This window comes from Mastigoproctus giganteus, chromosome 4, assembly GCF_048544385.1.
Source record: "Mastigoproctus giganteus isolate SK-2022 chromosome 4, ASM4854438v1, whole genome shotgun sequence".
Lineage (NCBI taxonomy): Eukaryota > Metazoa > Arthropoda > Arachnida > Uropygi > Thelyphonidae > Mastigoproctus > Mastigoproctus giganteus.
Genome location: NC_143578.1, coordinates 183585267 through 183602067, shown reverse-complemented (window position 1 = coordinate 183602067; position 16801 = coordinate 183585267). Strand labels below are relative to the sequence as shown.

Below are 16801 nucleotides of genomic sequence, written 5' to 3'. Positions count from 1 at the left end.
GCCTTGCTGGCTTCCTTCAACTTCTTCATCATCACTAATTTCCTCATTATTTTCATTGTCTTTGGGAGACTCAGAGACTGTGGCATCATAATTGATTGCTTTTTCATAAAGTACATCTATAACTGACAGATGTATACAATGGGCTATACATTGTTGATGATTAGGCGTAATTTGCTTGCCAAACTTAATCATCATTGCTGGTCCATCGGTGGTGCAGGCAACAATATCCTCATCCAAGTTCAAACCAAATTCCTTCAAGTGTTCATTCACAATTTGCTTAGTTCTTCTGCTATCAAGTGAACCATTAATCTCAATAAGACCTAACAACCAATGATTGTCTTTTGAATGCACATTTATATTCATATACCTTTTATCTTGTATAGACGTATATTCGTCTAGAGTCAATGAATACCGTGCACCCAAAACCAATGAATTTTTGAAATGCTGAATGAGTTCTTCTTTCTTAGTTTTATAATAATTCAGAACCATATTTTTAATTCCATTCACTGAGGCTGGTGGTAATTTATCGTATTTATTTCTCTGAAGGCTTGATTGTATAAACTCACTCCTGGAAATTGAATTAAAAGAAAATTCATTTAAAGCAGCTAATTTTGAAATCTCTTCTTCCATAGATTTTTTAACGATAACGTTTTCTAATGTTCTTACCATTTTTACGGGAGGTTCACTGTTATCTTGTTTAATGTCAATCTGATGCATTTTCTTTAAATGCAACATCAAAGATGATGTAGATCCTCCAGACGACTTCATTATCTTCTGACATTTCGAACATTGTGCTTCATCTTTGCTTTTTCGAGCAAAATAATTCCATACATTTGATTTCATCTTAGACATATTAAGAGTAATAAATATTAATTAGTAGGAATTTATATCACTGACAATTTTAAATAAAAATATTGAAGATAACAAAAGGCACAATACTGTGCGTCACTTCCGCAAGCACTGAATGAAGGGTCTAAACTAGGCAAGTTTCAAAATTTTCACGAAAGAAATTTTTTATTTATTTATTTACTTGCATTTTTCCCCCCCCAATTAAATCTATTGTATTTTCAAAATTACATAAAAGCTAAATTTGGTGAAGCTGCTTTTTGGAGAACATTTGATCGCAAATTTAATAGGAATAAAGAAGCAAAAAACTTTCTACGATTGAAATTTGATGCAATATTCAGCGGATCTGTTTCTAGTGGGTTACCATCTATAAGGCGCATTCCACAACTTGCCTGGTGAACAAGATAGATGGAACGGAGAAATGCTGAACATTTTCTTTTACGCTATCGCTCCGACTCACTCAGTCGTAAATGAATACACCTGCATCGTGCCTTTTGGGCCACTTGCCCACGAGATTCGTACCTAAACATAAAATAAAATAAAAAAACATGTTTAAAACATAAAGCAGTTGAACGATCCAGACAAACGAACAAACAAAAGAAAATGTGCGTAACAAAAAACTATATTCGAGGGCTAACTAAGAAAATATTCGAATCCGGTTTTAGAAGCTCGGTTTCGGTTTTAACAACTCAATATGAAAACCGATTAACCGGTTTTATTAAACCGGTTTGCAAGCCCTAGTGACCACCTAGGGAGAGAGAGCTACTCAGATGATGCAGGAGCTAATGCTTTGATACCCAAAAATTCTCCCCAATTCTGAAACACATCCCCATAATCCAAGGAATTGACCAATCCATCAGAGACTGTCACATGTCCACACCACACTATATAAAGAAAGTTTTCAAATACTAAGGAATTGTGTGCAAAATTCAGCAAGAGAATAGACAAACAGCACGGTATAATAATTTGAATTATATGTATCAGCAGAAGCATTACAAACACTGCCATCATACTGGAGTGCTCGTACAAAGAGTCTCCAGTGCAAGAATGGTCTGACAACTAGAAAATATCCAGACACAGGTAGTCCTATGGCTGCAGATAGCTTGTTGATGTGAGTAGCCAATGGGGGTGGAGGAGTGGAATTGTGCAGTCTAACAGAAGAACCATAATTAGTAAAATTACAAAACAGTACAATGCTGAAGTACAAAGAAATATATCAGAATGCATGATTGTTGGCTTAGTTAGAAGTGGGGGAGGCAGAAATATGGGTGCTATAGGGAAGGCACCCCCAGAAAAGTATGTGGGGGGCTGGCCCCACCAGGAGAAGAGAGTGGGAGGCACTGAGGGGGGGGGGACAGACACATCTCCCTCACCAGGGGAAAGGGAGTAAAGGCACCATTGGGATTCTCTCCCAGTGCATTAGCTAGCTACTTTAGTTACAATGTTCTATTCTACTGCATTCCATGTCACTATATGGTAGTTTTACTGCTGAACTTTGTCAGAAAAATCTTACTTTGACTATAAACTCTTGGTGGTATGAACAACTATACTGAAATGCATGAAGACCAGAAAGGGCCATCTCATACTGCTTGCCAGTGCATTGATTCACAACATGTTTCTCAATTTCAAACTATCCTGATATTTTCCAACTGTTTGGCCACTTTGCTCACCCAACCTCAAAGCAGTTGTGGGGTTCTCAGGAAAGTTCAAAAACATGCCTGCTGCATCCTTGGCTCAGATAACATAAAGTCAAGTGATTCAAGGAAACAGACTTTATGCTTCAGCAAAAAAAAAAAAAAAAAAAAAAAAAAAAATTACAAGCAAAAAGTCTAAAACTGATTTTTTTTTTTTCTGGATAGGATAAAGTCAAATATCAATTTAAATTATTCACAATACAGGCAACCCCGTATAACACGGTACTTCAGCAACATGGTTTTGCTCTAACACGACTGAAAAATTGCGGCAATCCTCGCACAACATGGTATTTATATAACATGGTTTCGGCTCTAACACGGTTAGGGAATTGCAGAAAACCGTGCATAACATATTTTTGAACATTTGCATGGGAGAAACCCCCTGCTATTATGTTGGATGTAATTTTTCAACATTTCCATTCTTTTTTTGTGAATCCCCGTATTTTATTTTGTTGGGAGATCCCTGTGTTAGTTTCTGTGCTATTAAACCTGTGCTTGTTGAACTTGGGGAAAAAAATCAAAATTTCAAAGTTTTATTACTATTTGATAACATGCCAAGCCATCCAAAATACAGTCCATTCCGATTATTTGGGACACATTGGGACTAGTGCATTTCGGCCCGATTAAGCAGCTGCCCCAATTATCCGAAGTTTCACGTAAATAGTTAAAAATACAATGTCCCCCCCTTTACAATTGGTTCACTGTACAATCAAATCACGTTATGACAAACTCAACATAGTAAAGTACCGTTCACTATACGATGTGCAGTAAGCGCTGGTCATTGTGATCACGTTTGTGAATTGAATTTTAATTCTATTAAACAGCGATTCTTATTAGCGAAAATAGGAGGAATATTATCCACAGGCTATAAAAGCAAAGATATATTAAGCACAAATTTACCCTTTATTACCTTACCAATTAAAAAATTAAATGATACATGAAAATTGGAAGAATATACATGATAATCTGAATAATTAATACGTACTGTAATATGTACATATGAACTAGTTGACATTTCTGTTCACTGGCATTTGTGGGTGGGGGTTAAAATTTAAAAAAAAAAACAGTAAAAAGATAAGCAATCAATAACAAAGAACACACAAATTGCAAGTAACACAACACGCGCAAGTGAGAACGGAGTAACGAGTTAAAGCTTTAAAAATAGGAATGAAGAGAAGATCTGAAAATTAATTTTTTTATATGATTGAAGATTTCATGGAAGTGTAATCACATTTCACCATAATAACCCACAGAATTCCAGCTGTCAGTATTATCGCAAATTCAGTAAGATCGAGTTTACTGTCTGTTTATGATAGATTTCACTAACAGAAAAGCCCAATAAACAGGTGACTGCTAATTGATTTTATTGTTTTATGGTTGTGACCTCCAGAATTTCTACCAAACCATGTGGTACTGTCGGAGACAATCGTAGGGTAATCTCCAGTAATGCGGTCTCCTGCCCCAATTAAACGGCATGCTGTCCCAATTAAGCGAAATAAACCTTGGCTATTTTCTCAGTTGGTTTCTGTTTTTTAAGATTTGCTTGCCCCAAATAAACAGCTGTCCCGATTAACCGGTGGCCCAAATAACCGGAATCCACTGTAATTAGAAGTCATCCAAACATTGAAGTAATGTTCCTACCACCTAATAACTTTAATTCAGCCATTAATCTACTTTTAAAACCCACTACATCAGAAAATCGATACAATGGATTTAGGAAAAAATTGATTCTGAATCTACTGAAGTGATGGAGGCATGGAAACATTTGATTGTGGACTGTATCGGCTTTCTCACTCAAAGAAGTAAAACTGTCAACATTAAATTAGTGTTGGAAAAATGTACGGCCAGAGTCAGTTCAATCAGGAAATCTGGTCGAACCAGTAGAAAACAGAATCTGTGTGATAGTATATAGAATAGAATCTTTAATTGCAGCATGATATACAAACAATTAGTTCCGTCACGGCAGTGCCAGGGGTTTACAATACATATTTACAAAAGAGATATATATGTGAGAAAAACATATGTTACAAATCCAGATTATTGGAAGGCAACAAAGCACAGTTCTACATTTTCAGTTCGATGAGGATTCCCTTCCTGTATTTTTTTTAACTGTTGTTGACCACTTCTTCTAGGTCACCATTGATCACTTGCAGTGAGGGCAGCATTTGCTTTAGCAGGAATCTGCCAGTTAGTACTAGCCTGTTATGGTTTGCTAGCAGCTGTGTAGAAGACCGGAGATAAGGGGGAGGAATGCATCAAGAGCAGTGATCCCAGAAGTTCAGCTCTGTAATTTTACCGGTGGCCATCTTGATGGTGAACAGCAGCCTTCTTTCTCCAACGTAGGATCAGAGCCTGTGCAGTTGAAGGGCATCTGCTAATTGTGTTGATCTGAGAGCTGGGGTATAGGGGACAATATACGTAGAACTTGGGTAAGTCATTGGAAGGGAAGATTTTGATGATACGACTACTGAAGCCCTCCAATTGATAGAATTGCCATCACCCCCCCGCACTGTGAAGAAAAAACCTGATTTCGAAGTTAATCAGTCTCAGGTGATGGTAGCATGGTTTTTCCTCCTGGAAACATTGGTTTTTCGTCCAACAAAACAGAAAATCGACCTCGGAACACAAGCAGTTATAGACAATATACACAGAGCAACGTGGCCTTAGTTGCTGGCGCTGCTACAAAAAAAAAAAAAAAAAAAAAAAAAAAAAGGGATATGGTTACTGAAGATGTTCAAGAATTACTGGTAGAAAAAGAGGCTAGTGAAGTACATTTGGTGGAAATGGCATCGGAGGTAAACCAAATCAATTTGGAGGATGGCAGATGAAAATTCTGAACTTCCAAATTTTACACTAAAAAGCATACGAGAATGTATAAAGTTAGCCAAGCAATTAGAATCTTATTTTTTGAATGCAGATTTTTCGACTGAAAGGAGCCCAAAGTTCAAAAGGGAGCTTCAAATATGTTTAGTTCCATATGAAATTTACACAAAGATCTATCAAGCAAAAGCAAACAAACCCAGATTACCGATTTTTTAAAGAGAGTGGAAGATACATGAAATCTGAAATGGTTTATTTTTGTTACCTTTTGGAATGTAACCCCCCTTTTTGTACTGGTACTTAGTCCTGTTGTTGTTATTTGGTTTTTAGGAGCATTAGCAACTAAGGCCATATTGCTCCGGGATAAGCGGTAGTCATTCCCTGACCTTTCCGCATCCTCCGTATTTGGTGGTGACGGGCTCGAGTACTTAGTCAGGTATAACACGGTTTCACACTACACGAGATTTTATAGGAACCTAACTACCCTGTTATATGAGGGTTACCTGTACAATACTACCATACTTAATATTATAATATTTCCACGACTGTGCACATGAAAGTGTCACTCACACACAGAGAGCGCCTGAACATTTGAGTTTTCTACAGAGATGACATACAGTGATAGTCCCATTATGCCATGGACAACAGGTCGTTGTACACAAGCCATGTAAGCATGGGAATTGCGTTGAAAAACCGTACACCAGCGTTTCCCAAACTTTTTGAGTCACTGAGCATTTTTCATCTCACAACATATTCACGGAACACTTACGAAACAAGTTTAGCGAGAGCTGAAGAACTGTTGCTTATATTTCATTACATATGGTGCACTGTGCATCAGGAGCATCTTTATTTCCAACACATGTAAAGGCGAAATTCGAATAACTGTCATTATACTTTCATTTCGGTCTTTTATTAGTTGGTTCCTGTTTTTTCACTTCGGATTTCTGGGAAACAAAACGCTGCGATTTTTCATCCTCACTTTGAAGTGTGACAGTATTGCATTTGTTTTCATTGACTACAGTTGCACTACTAAAAGTAGTTTGCTTCTTGTTTTAAAGTTCTTTTTTTCAACCACAGATCCATGGTCATTTATTTTAATAATATTTTGAAATACTAATAATTATCAAAAAAAAATTTATAAAAGGAAGTAAATTTAGTTATGATATCGGTTCGCTTCCTCCTCTCCTCTCGTTCAATCCGTGTACTCCAGGCTAAATAGCACAGGAATGGCATACTTGCCATACTAGATCACCACATTTCTGCCTTTTCGTAGGTGTCACTACCTCCACGCATATTTCTCTATTCAAAGCCCACCAAAATAAAGTGTTCCACGATCTATGCCAGTATATTAATAATTGAAAAAAAAAATGTTAAATATTATAATGATACAAAAGTGGTGTATGCTACAAATATGCAAATTATCTATTTTATTTTTTTAATTATTAATTACGATTTTTCACAGAACACTTGTTCACATCTCACGGAACACAGTTTGAGAAACGCTGCCCTACACAATGTATTTACATATTCACTAACTGTGTGCAGATGTCAGAGTTCAAGATTCAAAAGAACTAAAAGGGAAGTATATATAATTAACTTATTTAACAGTCATGTTATGTCAAATTCTGAATTCATACTCCCTCAACCCTCCTCTCCAAAATAGTATGCACTATTTGGATTGCCTGTTCTTCTATTGGTAAAATCTGAGTTGGAACTAAGTAATAAATCAAATTAACCAAAAGATATGATCTCTGGGCAAAGAACAGCTATTTCTGGAACTCTGATTGGCTGAAGTGAAATTCAGGTGATGCTTAAAGAATTCCAGAGGTTCTACTGGCTTTGGCATATCGTTTCTGGGTAGGAATCAGCTGGACAGGCTATGCAGCTGGGAAGGAAGAATAAAGCTATCAGCATTGACACACTTATACGGTGGGTAAGATCCTCTAGGGAATTCCCGATATGGGTAGAACAGATCTGTATAGCCCAAGATTCCACAAAGGTCTGCCAAATGCTCCTCTGAGATGCAGTGGTGGGCATACAAGTATCACTATCCAATACCTTGGATTTTTAGCATTAGCATTAGTAGAGGCATTTGATGCAAGAAAGCAAGCTTATGCAGCATCAGCCAAAAAAAAAAAAAAAAAACCCACTTCCACTTCATCCCTCTGTTCGTTCAAAATACCTGTCCAGCTGAGCCTTAAACTTATTTAGGCTATCAACCTCCACCACAAGGGATGGAAGTCTGTTCCACCAACCAACCACCCTCTGGCTAAAGGCAAATTTCCGCACGTCTATCCTACATCTGTCTTTCCTCAATTTGAATTTATGCCCTCTCAGGTGATTTTTCTGAGCTAGAGGAAGAATCCCATCAGCATTGAGCATGCTTAAACCATTCAAGGCTTTATACACCTCTATCAGATCACCTCGCTGGTGCCTAGTCTCCAGACACTGTAATTTGCAAAACTTAAGCCTTTCTTCGTAAGAGCACCCCTTTGTTCCATTCACTAATCTTGTTGCCCTTCTCTGTACTCGTTCCAGCAGCTCTACATCCTTCTTGAAATGAGGCCTCCAGACCTGTATACAGTACTCTAGGTGTGGCCTGACCATCGCCTTATACAATGGAATAATCACCTCCTTATCCCTGCTGGAAAAATTCCTGTATATCATTGACAATACTCCATGAGCTACTCTTGCAGCCCGTCTGCACTGCTCAGAGAACTTCATATCTGCCTGCACAACCACCCCCAAGTCCCTTTCATTCTCTACCACTGTCAGTGTAGTACCACAGAGTTGATACGTTGCTCTGGGGTTGCTGTTTCCCATATGTAGTACTTTACATTTGTCAATGTTAAACTTCATTTGCCTCTCAGCCCATCTGTTCAACCTTTCCAGATCCTGTTGCAGCAGCATAGTGTTAGTAGTGTCCTTGACAACTCTGCCAACCTTTGTACCGTCTGCAAACTTGGACATTAAGCCCGATATACCATCATCAATATCATTTATAAATACAGAAAACAATAATGGACCCAACACTGAGCCCTGAGGGACTCCACTAATAACATTAGTCCACGATGAGCAGTGTCCATTGATTACCACTCTCTGTCTTCTCCCCCTCAACCACCCCTTTATCCATAGCAGAAATTTGCCTCCAATGTCACACTGCTCCAATTTGTGTAGCAGTCTTCCATGTGCAACAGTATCAAAAGCCTTTCTAAGATCCAAGTATATAATATCAAAGTTATTCCCTGCATCCAGTTCTTTTGTGACTGCATCATAGTATCCAATCAAGTTGGTCAGGCAAGACTTCCCCTTAACAAAACCATGCTGTGTCTGAGCTATAACTGAAGTCTTGTCTAAATGATCCTGCAGTGCTTCTTTAACCAGTGCCTCCATTAATTTTCCTGGAACAGAAGTTAAGCTCACAGGTCTATAATTACTTGTGTCAGCCTTTGATCCTCCTTTGTGAATTGGGGTCACATTTGCGCATTTCCAGTCTATGGGTACCTCTCCCCTGAGTCCAAGGAAGCTCTCATAATTATGGCTAAGGGTTTGCTTACTTCCTTTGCTGCCTCCTTTAATATAACTGGATAGATCCCATCCACCCCGTGTGCCTTTCTTGTGTTTATCTTCAACAGTTTCTCCTCCACTTTACTCCCAGTTATTTCAAGATTCTGTAGCTTACTGCTAGAGTTGAATACACCTCTGGCATTCCCCTCGCTGAATAACTCCTCATGTGTGAATGTCGATGCAAAATATTCATTTAGTTTGTTAGCTACCTGAGCAGGATCATCAACACTTGACCCATCAATATCAAGTGGACCAATCTGATTCACCCCCTTCCTTCTAGAGTTTACATAAGTAAAGAACTCTTTGCTGTTTTTCTTTGCATCCCTTGCCAAGGATTTCTCGTAATCTGCCTTCGCCTGCCTAACCTCCTTTGTAACTTGGTTGCATATCAACTTGTATCTATCATAGGCTTCTGTGTCATGTGTTAATTTGTATGTATCCCATGCATTTTTCTTCTCTGCCATATGCCTCATTAGTTCATCCGACATCCATTTTGGCCTAAACCTTGAACAATATTTCTTAGTTGGTATGTAAAGCCTAGTAGCTTCCAAGATAAGTTCTTTGAATGCTTCCCATTTTGAATTTGCTGTTGGTAACATCATCAGTTGGTCCCACTGTATAGAATTTAAATACTGTCTCAGTCCATCGTAGTCGCCTTTACGGAAGCAATAACCCTTCCCTTTACCCCTAATGGTAGTTACCTCTTTGAGTAAATCCCACTTCAGCACACTGTGATCACTGCCACCTAGTGGTTCATTTATCTGCAGATTCTTAATGCATGAAGAATCACTGCTGATAATCAAATCAAGAGTATTACTCCCTCTAGTTGCCTCCCGAACATGCTGATGTAGAAAACAATCATCCAATAAATCCACAAAAGTCCTGCTAGTGTGTGAGTAACCAGCCCCCAAATTCCAGTCAATATCTGGGAAATTAAAATCTCCCATTATAAGACACTCTGATTTACTGGCCCACTCTATTTCCCTGTACAGTTCCTTATTATACTCATCAGAGTCATTAGGCCTATAGCACACTCCTACTCTCAATTTTGATCTCCCAATGTTTATGTCACACCAAACTGACTCCACACTGCACTGTCCAGCGATGTCGACTGGCTTCACTTCCTTGGTTTTTATGTGTTTCTTAACTAATAACATAACCCCTCCTCCCTTCCTATCCTGTCTATCCTTTCTGTAGACGTTGTACTCCCCAAATTGCAGTTCTGCATCCCTTATATCTGTGTGACACCACGTCTCTGATATCCCAACAATATCTGCCTTCGATGTTTTGAGCAATACCTCAAATTCATCAAATTTATTTACTAAACTCCTAGCATTGGTGTACACGCAAGTATATCTTGCGTGTACACCAATGTTCAGGATGGTAACAACAATGTTACCATCCTGAACAAGGTAAATGCTGGAAGTGATCACAGAATGGTAAAGATGCACACTTGATACAGATGTAAGAAAAGAAAGGAAAAAACTGACTCGAATAAATAATTCAAAGATTTTTGAGATAACAGAAGAGGAGAAAAAGCAATATGTACTGGAACTTAAGAACAACTTTGAGCTTCTGAAGACCTTTCAAAACCAAGATATCAACGAGGAATACAATTTTCTGAAAGTGATAAAGCTCAAGAAACCTATAGGTAAAAAGAAATCCAAAGAAGAAAAAAATTAGTCAAGAAACACTTGTCAGGATGAACCAAAGATGACAAATGAAGAGCAAGATAAACATGGGCGATGCCAAAATTGAGTATACAGTAAACCCCCACTATTCGCGGTCGCTGATTTAATATAAAATGAAACCTGAAAAAATATGAATTTTAAAGTGCCGTGAACATTTTCCGCCATAAAAAAACATGGGCGTGGCTACAATTATCTTTCCCGGTCAAAACAGCGCTCAGCGGGTGGGGGGAGAGGGGTGACAAAATCGCGAGCTTGGATGTTTCTCGCTAATCCTTGTTCAGTATGTGCTATGAATATCGCATTTAATATTAAATTGTTTCTTATTCTCATGGAAAGGTTCGTCATTTGCTTTTAATTTATATGCTTATAAATTGAATAAATTTATCAATTTATAAATTGATATGCTTACAAATGTGATAAATCTACCGTTGTGGTGTAAAACAGACTTTTTCGAGTGTGTTAACGGAAGAAAGTGACTTTATTGTGGACAAGTTCTACGAATAACAAGGGAAATGTGAAAAGATCAAAGGTGATGACATTAGCGAATAAAATTGAGTTATTAGACAAAATTTCTAATGGTGAAAGTGTCTCCTCAGTAGCAAAACATTATAAAATCAATGAGTCAACGGTATGATCAATCAAGAAATCGGAAGGAAAAATCCGCCGTAGTGTCCGTGAAAACACGCTAATTGCTTCAAAAATTTGCTCTGTAACTCGTGATGTTAAATTAGAAAAAAAAATGGAAAAAGCTTTAAATCTGTGGATAGAAGACCGAACTCAAAATAAAATTCTGTTAAATTCACTCATCATTCATGAAAATGCAAAACTCCTTTATCAACACTTTAGCAAAATTGGTGATAGCACTGGCGGGATAAGTTTTTTAGCTAGCAAAGACGCTGGTTTGAAAGATTTGTTTGAAATTTCTAACAAATATCGCATTTAATATTAAATTGTTTCTTATTCTCATTTCGATGCCATATGCTTGCATTTCACTATGTACATAGTCATATTATGAAGGTACATATAATACATACATAGACAAAATTTTAGACTAGTTTTTCTTATATATTTCATACTTTGGAACGGAACCCCTTTATTACTACGGGAGCCATAACTCAGTATTTGCGTTTTCGGTATTCATGGCATTTCTCAGGAACGTAACCCCCGCGAATAGCGGGGGTTTACTGTACTGAGTTTTGCAAAGCCATTAGAAAGAGACTCAGAGGACATAAGATTTAACACAAGAAAAGTAGAACAAGCATTAAGGGAAAACAAAGGACTTAAATTAGCAGTCATGAGCAATAATACAGAAAGATAAATGATACTGAAACTGAAGAATAGAGATGGTGTACTTATAAATAGCAGAGAAGGCATAATTCAAATAGCAGAAGACTACTATAAAGAATTATATAAAGAGCGAGGAAATGATGCAAGCAGTGGGGAAGATGGATCACAAATTAGCAACACATACAACATACCCGATATCCTTCTTGATGAAGTAGAACATGCATTGAAGAAAATGAAGAATAAGAAAGCCCCAGCGAAGTGAAATTACTGTAGAGTTGTTAAAACTGGGAGGAAGAGACATGACACAGAAACTTGTAAAACTCTTCACAAAATACATTAGGAAAGATGTGACACCTAAGGAGTAGAATAATGCAATCATAATTTTGCTGCATAAGAAAGGAGATAAATCAGAAATTGGAAATTATAGACCAATTAGCTTGCTGTCCCACATCTACTAACAGGTTAGAAAGAATACTTGACGAGAACTGACAAGAGCAAGCTGGCTTTAGGGCAGGATTCTCAACTATGGGATCACCTTCACGTAATAGTGCAGCTAATGGAGAAAGCAAACGAATATACTGTATTTCTTCAATTCTAAAACACACTTTTTTCCCCCTATAAACGTCTAAAAACGGGATGCGTCTTAGAATCTATGGAATCTTACAATCGCAGTTTGTTTGTTTTTTCAAATTTTCCAGCGCTTTGCACAGCACCACACATTTGGTTTTTACGTTGAAACCCCGCCTCCAAGTTTGACTGTTATCGCATTCTCCAATTCCATTGGAGAATAAAGTGGCGTGGGTGATTTCAAGTGCTTTTGAAATGTGAAGCCACCGTTATTTCATTATAGTGGAGCTCACTCAGTGAAAACTAGGAAGTTTTTTTGTATCTTCGAAAGTACGTAAGTGGAGTTAATGTATTTCGTTAATTTTGATCCCTTATTGCACATTAAAATGTCAAAACGATTGCACTACGAAGCTGCATTGAAATGAAAAGTTATCGAGTATGCAAAAGAACATGGAAATAGAGCTGCAGGTCGACATTTTGACATTAGTGAAGTAAATGTTCGTCATTGGAGAAATGATCGTAATTCCATATTTTCGTGCAAAGCAACAACCAAGTGCTTTACAGGGCCAAAGAAAGGAAGATTTCCACAAGTCGATGAAGCTGTGATACGTTTTGCAACAGAGACACGCGCAAAAGGATTACCATCACTCGACAAGCGATGCAATTGAAAGGCAGAGAAATTGCCAAGTCCCTCTGAATAGAGAAAATTTTTAAAGGCAGTCGTGGTTGATGTGACGGACTCGTGCATCATAGTGGATTATAGTTAAGGCACCGAACATCTATCTGTCAAAAAATTCCTGCAGACTATCAACAGAAGCTGATTAACTTTCAGCAACAGGTGATGAAATTAAGGTAAAAAAGGAACTGAGTTTAGTCAAATTGGAAATACTGATGAAACCCAAGTCTTCTTCGATATGCCTCGAAATTACACAGTCAATGCTAAAGGTGCTAAAGAAATCAAGATTATAAGCACGGGCTACAAAAAGCAGTGTATCACTGTGATGCTATGCATCACCGCTGATGGTCGAAAGTTGCCACCATATTTAATTTTAAATAGAAAAACCATACCGAAGAATGAAATTTTCCCCAAAGATGTTATTGTGTGTGCACAAAAAATGTATGACACTCTCCCGAAATTAAAATGAAAACAATTAAAAAATCAAAAATCTTACATTACAATAAGTAATTACTGTAATGTAATCTTACCGTAATGTAAGAGTTTCGATTTTTTAATTGTTTTCGTTTTAATTTCTGCAGCGTATCATACAGAAGTGTTCTATGTATGATACTGAGGTAAACTTCTCTTATTCTTTTACAAATATTGATATCAAACATAGAACATATTGAGCATTGTAGCTCTGGTTCATACTATCAAATATATATATATATTTATTTTTTTTTTTATGTAACTTCACTATTTCTATCCTTTCAATAGTTTTATTTTCATTTTCTACATGATTCATGGTAAAAATAAATTTTGACAAAAATAAGTCTCATGACCTGTGGCCAATCCTATATTATATTAGGGTATCAATGAAATATTACCAGTAATATCCAATGCACTTTGGTGATTACAGACTATAACACAAGAACTGGGAGGCAGATGTTTCTCCAAATCTTTCACTTCCCAACGTATCCCAAATATCCGAGTTACAATGTTTTGAGCTAGCCATGATGTATATCTAAATAAATATATTAGTCAAGAAACAGTAAAATTAGTAAGAAATAACTAACATTAAATACTGAAACTTTTTATTACTGATATAATTATATTATAAAGAAAAAGGCTTTATTTAACATGCTGAATTTAAATCTGGAAATTTTGTATATGAACAAATTTTTATTGTAATTAATAATATTACAATTTAAATACAAAAAATATTTCTGTTCATTGTTTCCTTTTATGATTGACATCTGGAGTTTTTGTAATCAATACACCAGAATATTTGAATTTCACCTTCCCTGGTTGCATGTTTCCATATTAGATATCTTTTGATGAAACCTTTCACATCACTGATACTACCCAAATCTGATGGAGAAATCAAAATGTGAATGCAGCAGGAAATACCCCTTTAAGGACGTACTGCAAAATATATTTTTTAAAACATTTGTTTAAGAAAATGTCCAAATGCCTTTTACCACAATTTTATATTCTGATATTGCCTTTGAACAGAATGATCATTTTAAACAGAGAGAGAGAGAGAGAGAGAGAGAGAGAGAGAGAGAGAGAGAGAGAGAGAGAGAGATTCCAAATTAGGTGGAGCCGGCTGAAAAAAAAGTGTTAACATTCCAAATAAATTCTATAAAAATCTTAAACCTAAGAGGTTGCCAAGATTTTTTTTTTTTGATAAATTCAATAATTTAATTCTGGGTGTAAAATGATGCAAGGAATCACTGAAGCAGATGACTGAAAGCCGTGGTCTTATTATTCTCACAATGAGATACTGTCCAATAGCAGATGGCAAGTTTGGATATTGTATGGAATGTTTTGACTATGGAATTAATCCAAACAGAAATAGCAATATCTTGCAGCCCTTTCCATATAACCAGGACATCTGGATATTTCCATTTTCCAAACTGAAACTACAAATGCAAACCTTGTAACCATTCTCTTAACAATTTAGAACATAAATTAGAACACACGTAGGGAACCTGGCTTTTATCTTGATCTACAGATTTGCATCTGAATTCAAATGTACATGATATCTTACTCAAATGGAGTAAACGTTTGTTTTGGGAATTTCAAATAATTTCTCTACACACAGCAAAAAAAAAAATTGAATTATTAAGATGCCTTCAAAACATACTGCACATTTCTGTATCACATACCAGAGACCAACTAAACAAAGATCAAACCTAAAAATGTAATAGCAATAATATTAGCACTGGCAAATGATACAAGAAAGCTAATTTATCTAGTTTTTCCTTGAATTTATTCAAAATACCCACTTCCAAACAATCACCCATTGCCTGAAGCCAAATTTCATTACATCTATCATGCAACCATCCTTCCCCGATTTGGATTTATACTGCCTCATATGTGCAGTATGGACAAGAGGAAAAATGCCAAACTCAATCCATTAAGCATTACACACCTTAATCAGATTTCCTTGCAGGTGACTAGTCTCCAGATGCTGCAATTTGCAGAACTTTTTTTTTTTTTTATGAAAACCCCAAACATGAGAGATATTAGAACCTATAGAACTTAGTACCATGCTTGGGTTGAGAAGACGAAAAAATATATTTGTTGACATTACACTTGAACTTCTGTAGACTAATTTTCGGGAAATACGCATGAAGGAAGGTTGTTCCAAAAAACAGCAGATGAATAAATAAACGAGGATGATGAAAATTTGGTTCTGTGACTTTTAAGTTGGACAGTAAATGGATGTTGGCTGGTGACGGCACCTGTTCGGACTGTTTTCAAAGAAAGAGGAGGAATTATAGAAGACAATTCAGAAGAACAGTGCCCATGGAAGTATCTGTAGAAAAGGCATGCAGCAGAAACATTACGTCTATGAGACAGCGAGTGGAGAGACTGTTAGAGATGAGTCATTAATTAACCTAACTGCCCTCTTCTGAATGGAATCTAGAAGCCTGGGAGAGGTTTTGGGGGCACCACCCCCAGATGTGGGAACAATATTCCATGTTAGGGAAGATTTTCAATTTGTACAGAGTGAATAGCTATTTGGAAGAAAAGTAACTTTTCTAGATGCAGAGGAAGCAATATTACTAATGTGCTTATGCCAAGAGAGATTAAAAGAAGTCAGGGTAATCCCCAAAAGAGATTATTTTGCCTAGAAATCAGTGTCACCAAAGATAAGCATAGGAGCAGAAGAATCCTTTTTGCGAGATATAAGACAAGACAGAGTTTTAGAAGGATTAAAATCAACTAAGTTGTCTTTACCCCATTAAAGAAATACCTGGAGATCAGTATTTAAGGAATTGGTAGCGAATATTCAAGAAGTTGAAGCTGATTGAGCAGGGCAAGGTTTCTGAAAATGGAAAGTGGAATGCAATGTCCTATTATTGACAAAAGTATAGATAGGATTTCCAGTCAATGGAAGAATGTCATTAATATACAAGAGGAAAACAGTGGGGGAAAGAATTGAACCTTGGGGGACACCAGCATTAGTGGAGAAGTTAGAAGACAGAAAGCCATCTACCATCATCCTCAGTGAGCAATCGGAGAGAAAACTACATAATCAATTACAAAAAACAGTTGAGAAACCATAAGATGGAAGCCTGTTTAGAAGAAGTTTATGCCAAACACGATCGAAAGCCTTTGAGATGTCAAGAGCAACTACTTGTGTTTCACCGAACCTTTCC

The 16801-nt window shown here is 36.9% G+C and overlaps 1 protein-coding gene across 1 annotated transcript in view; it reads right to left on the bottom strand.

The window, feature by feature from the left end:
- LOC150087239 (1-acyl-sn-glycerol-3-phosphate acyltransferase beta-like) overlaps positions 1–16801 on the bottom strand; it is an 86325-nt gene that overhangs the window by 52744 nt on the left and 16780 nt on the right. The window contains exon 2 of the mRNA XM_090372419.1: positions 14018–14154. Within this exon, the coding sequence (XP_090228545.1) occupies positions 14018–14154 (137 nt within the window). The remainder of the gene's footprint in view (positions 1–14017; positions 14155–16801) is intronic.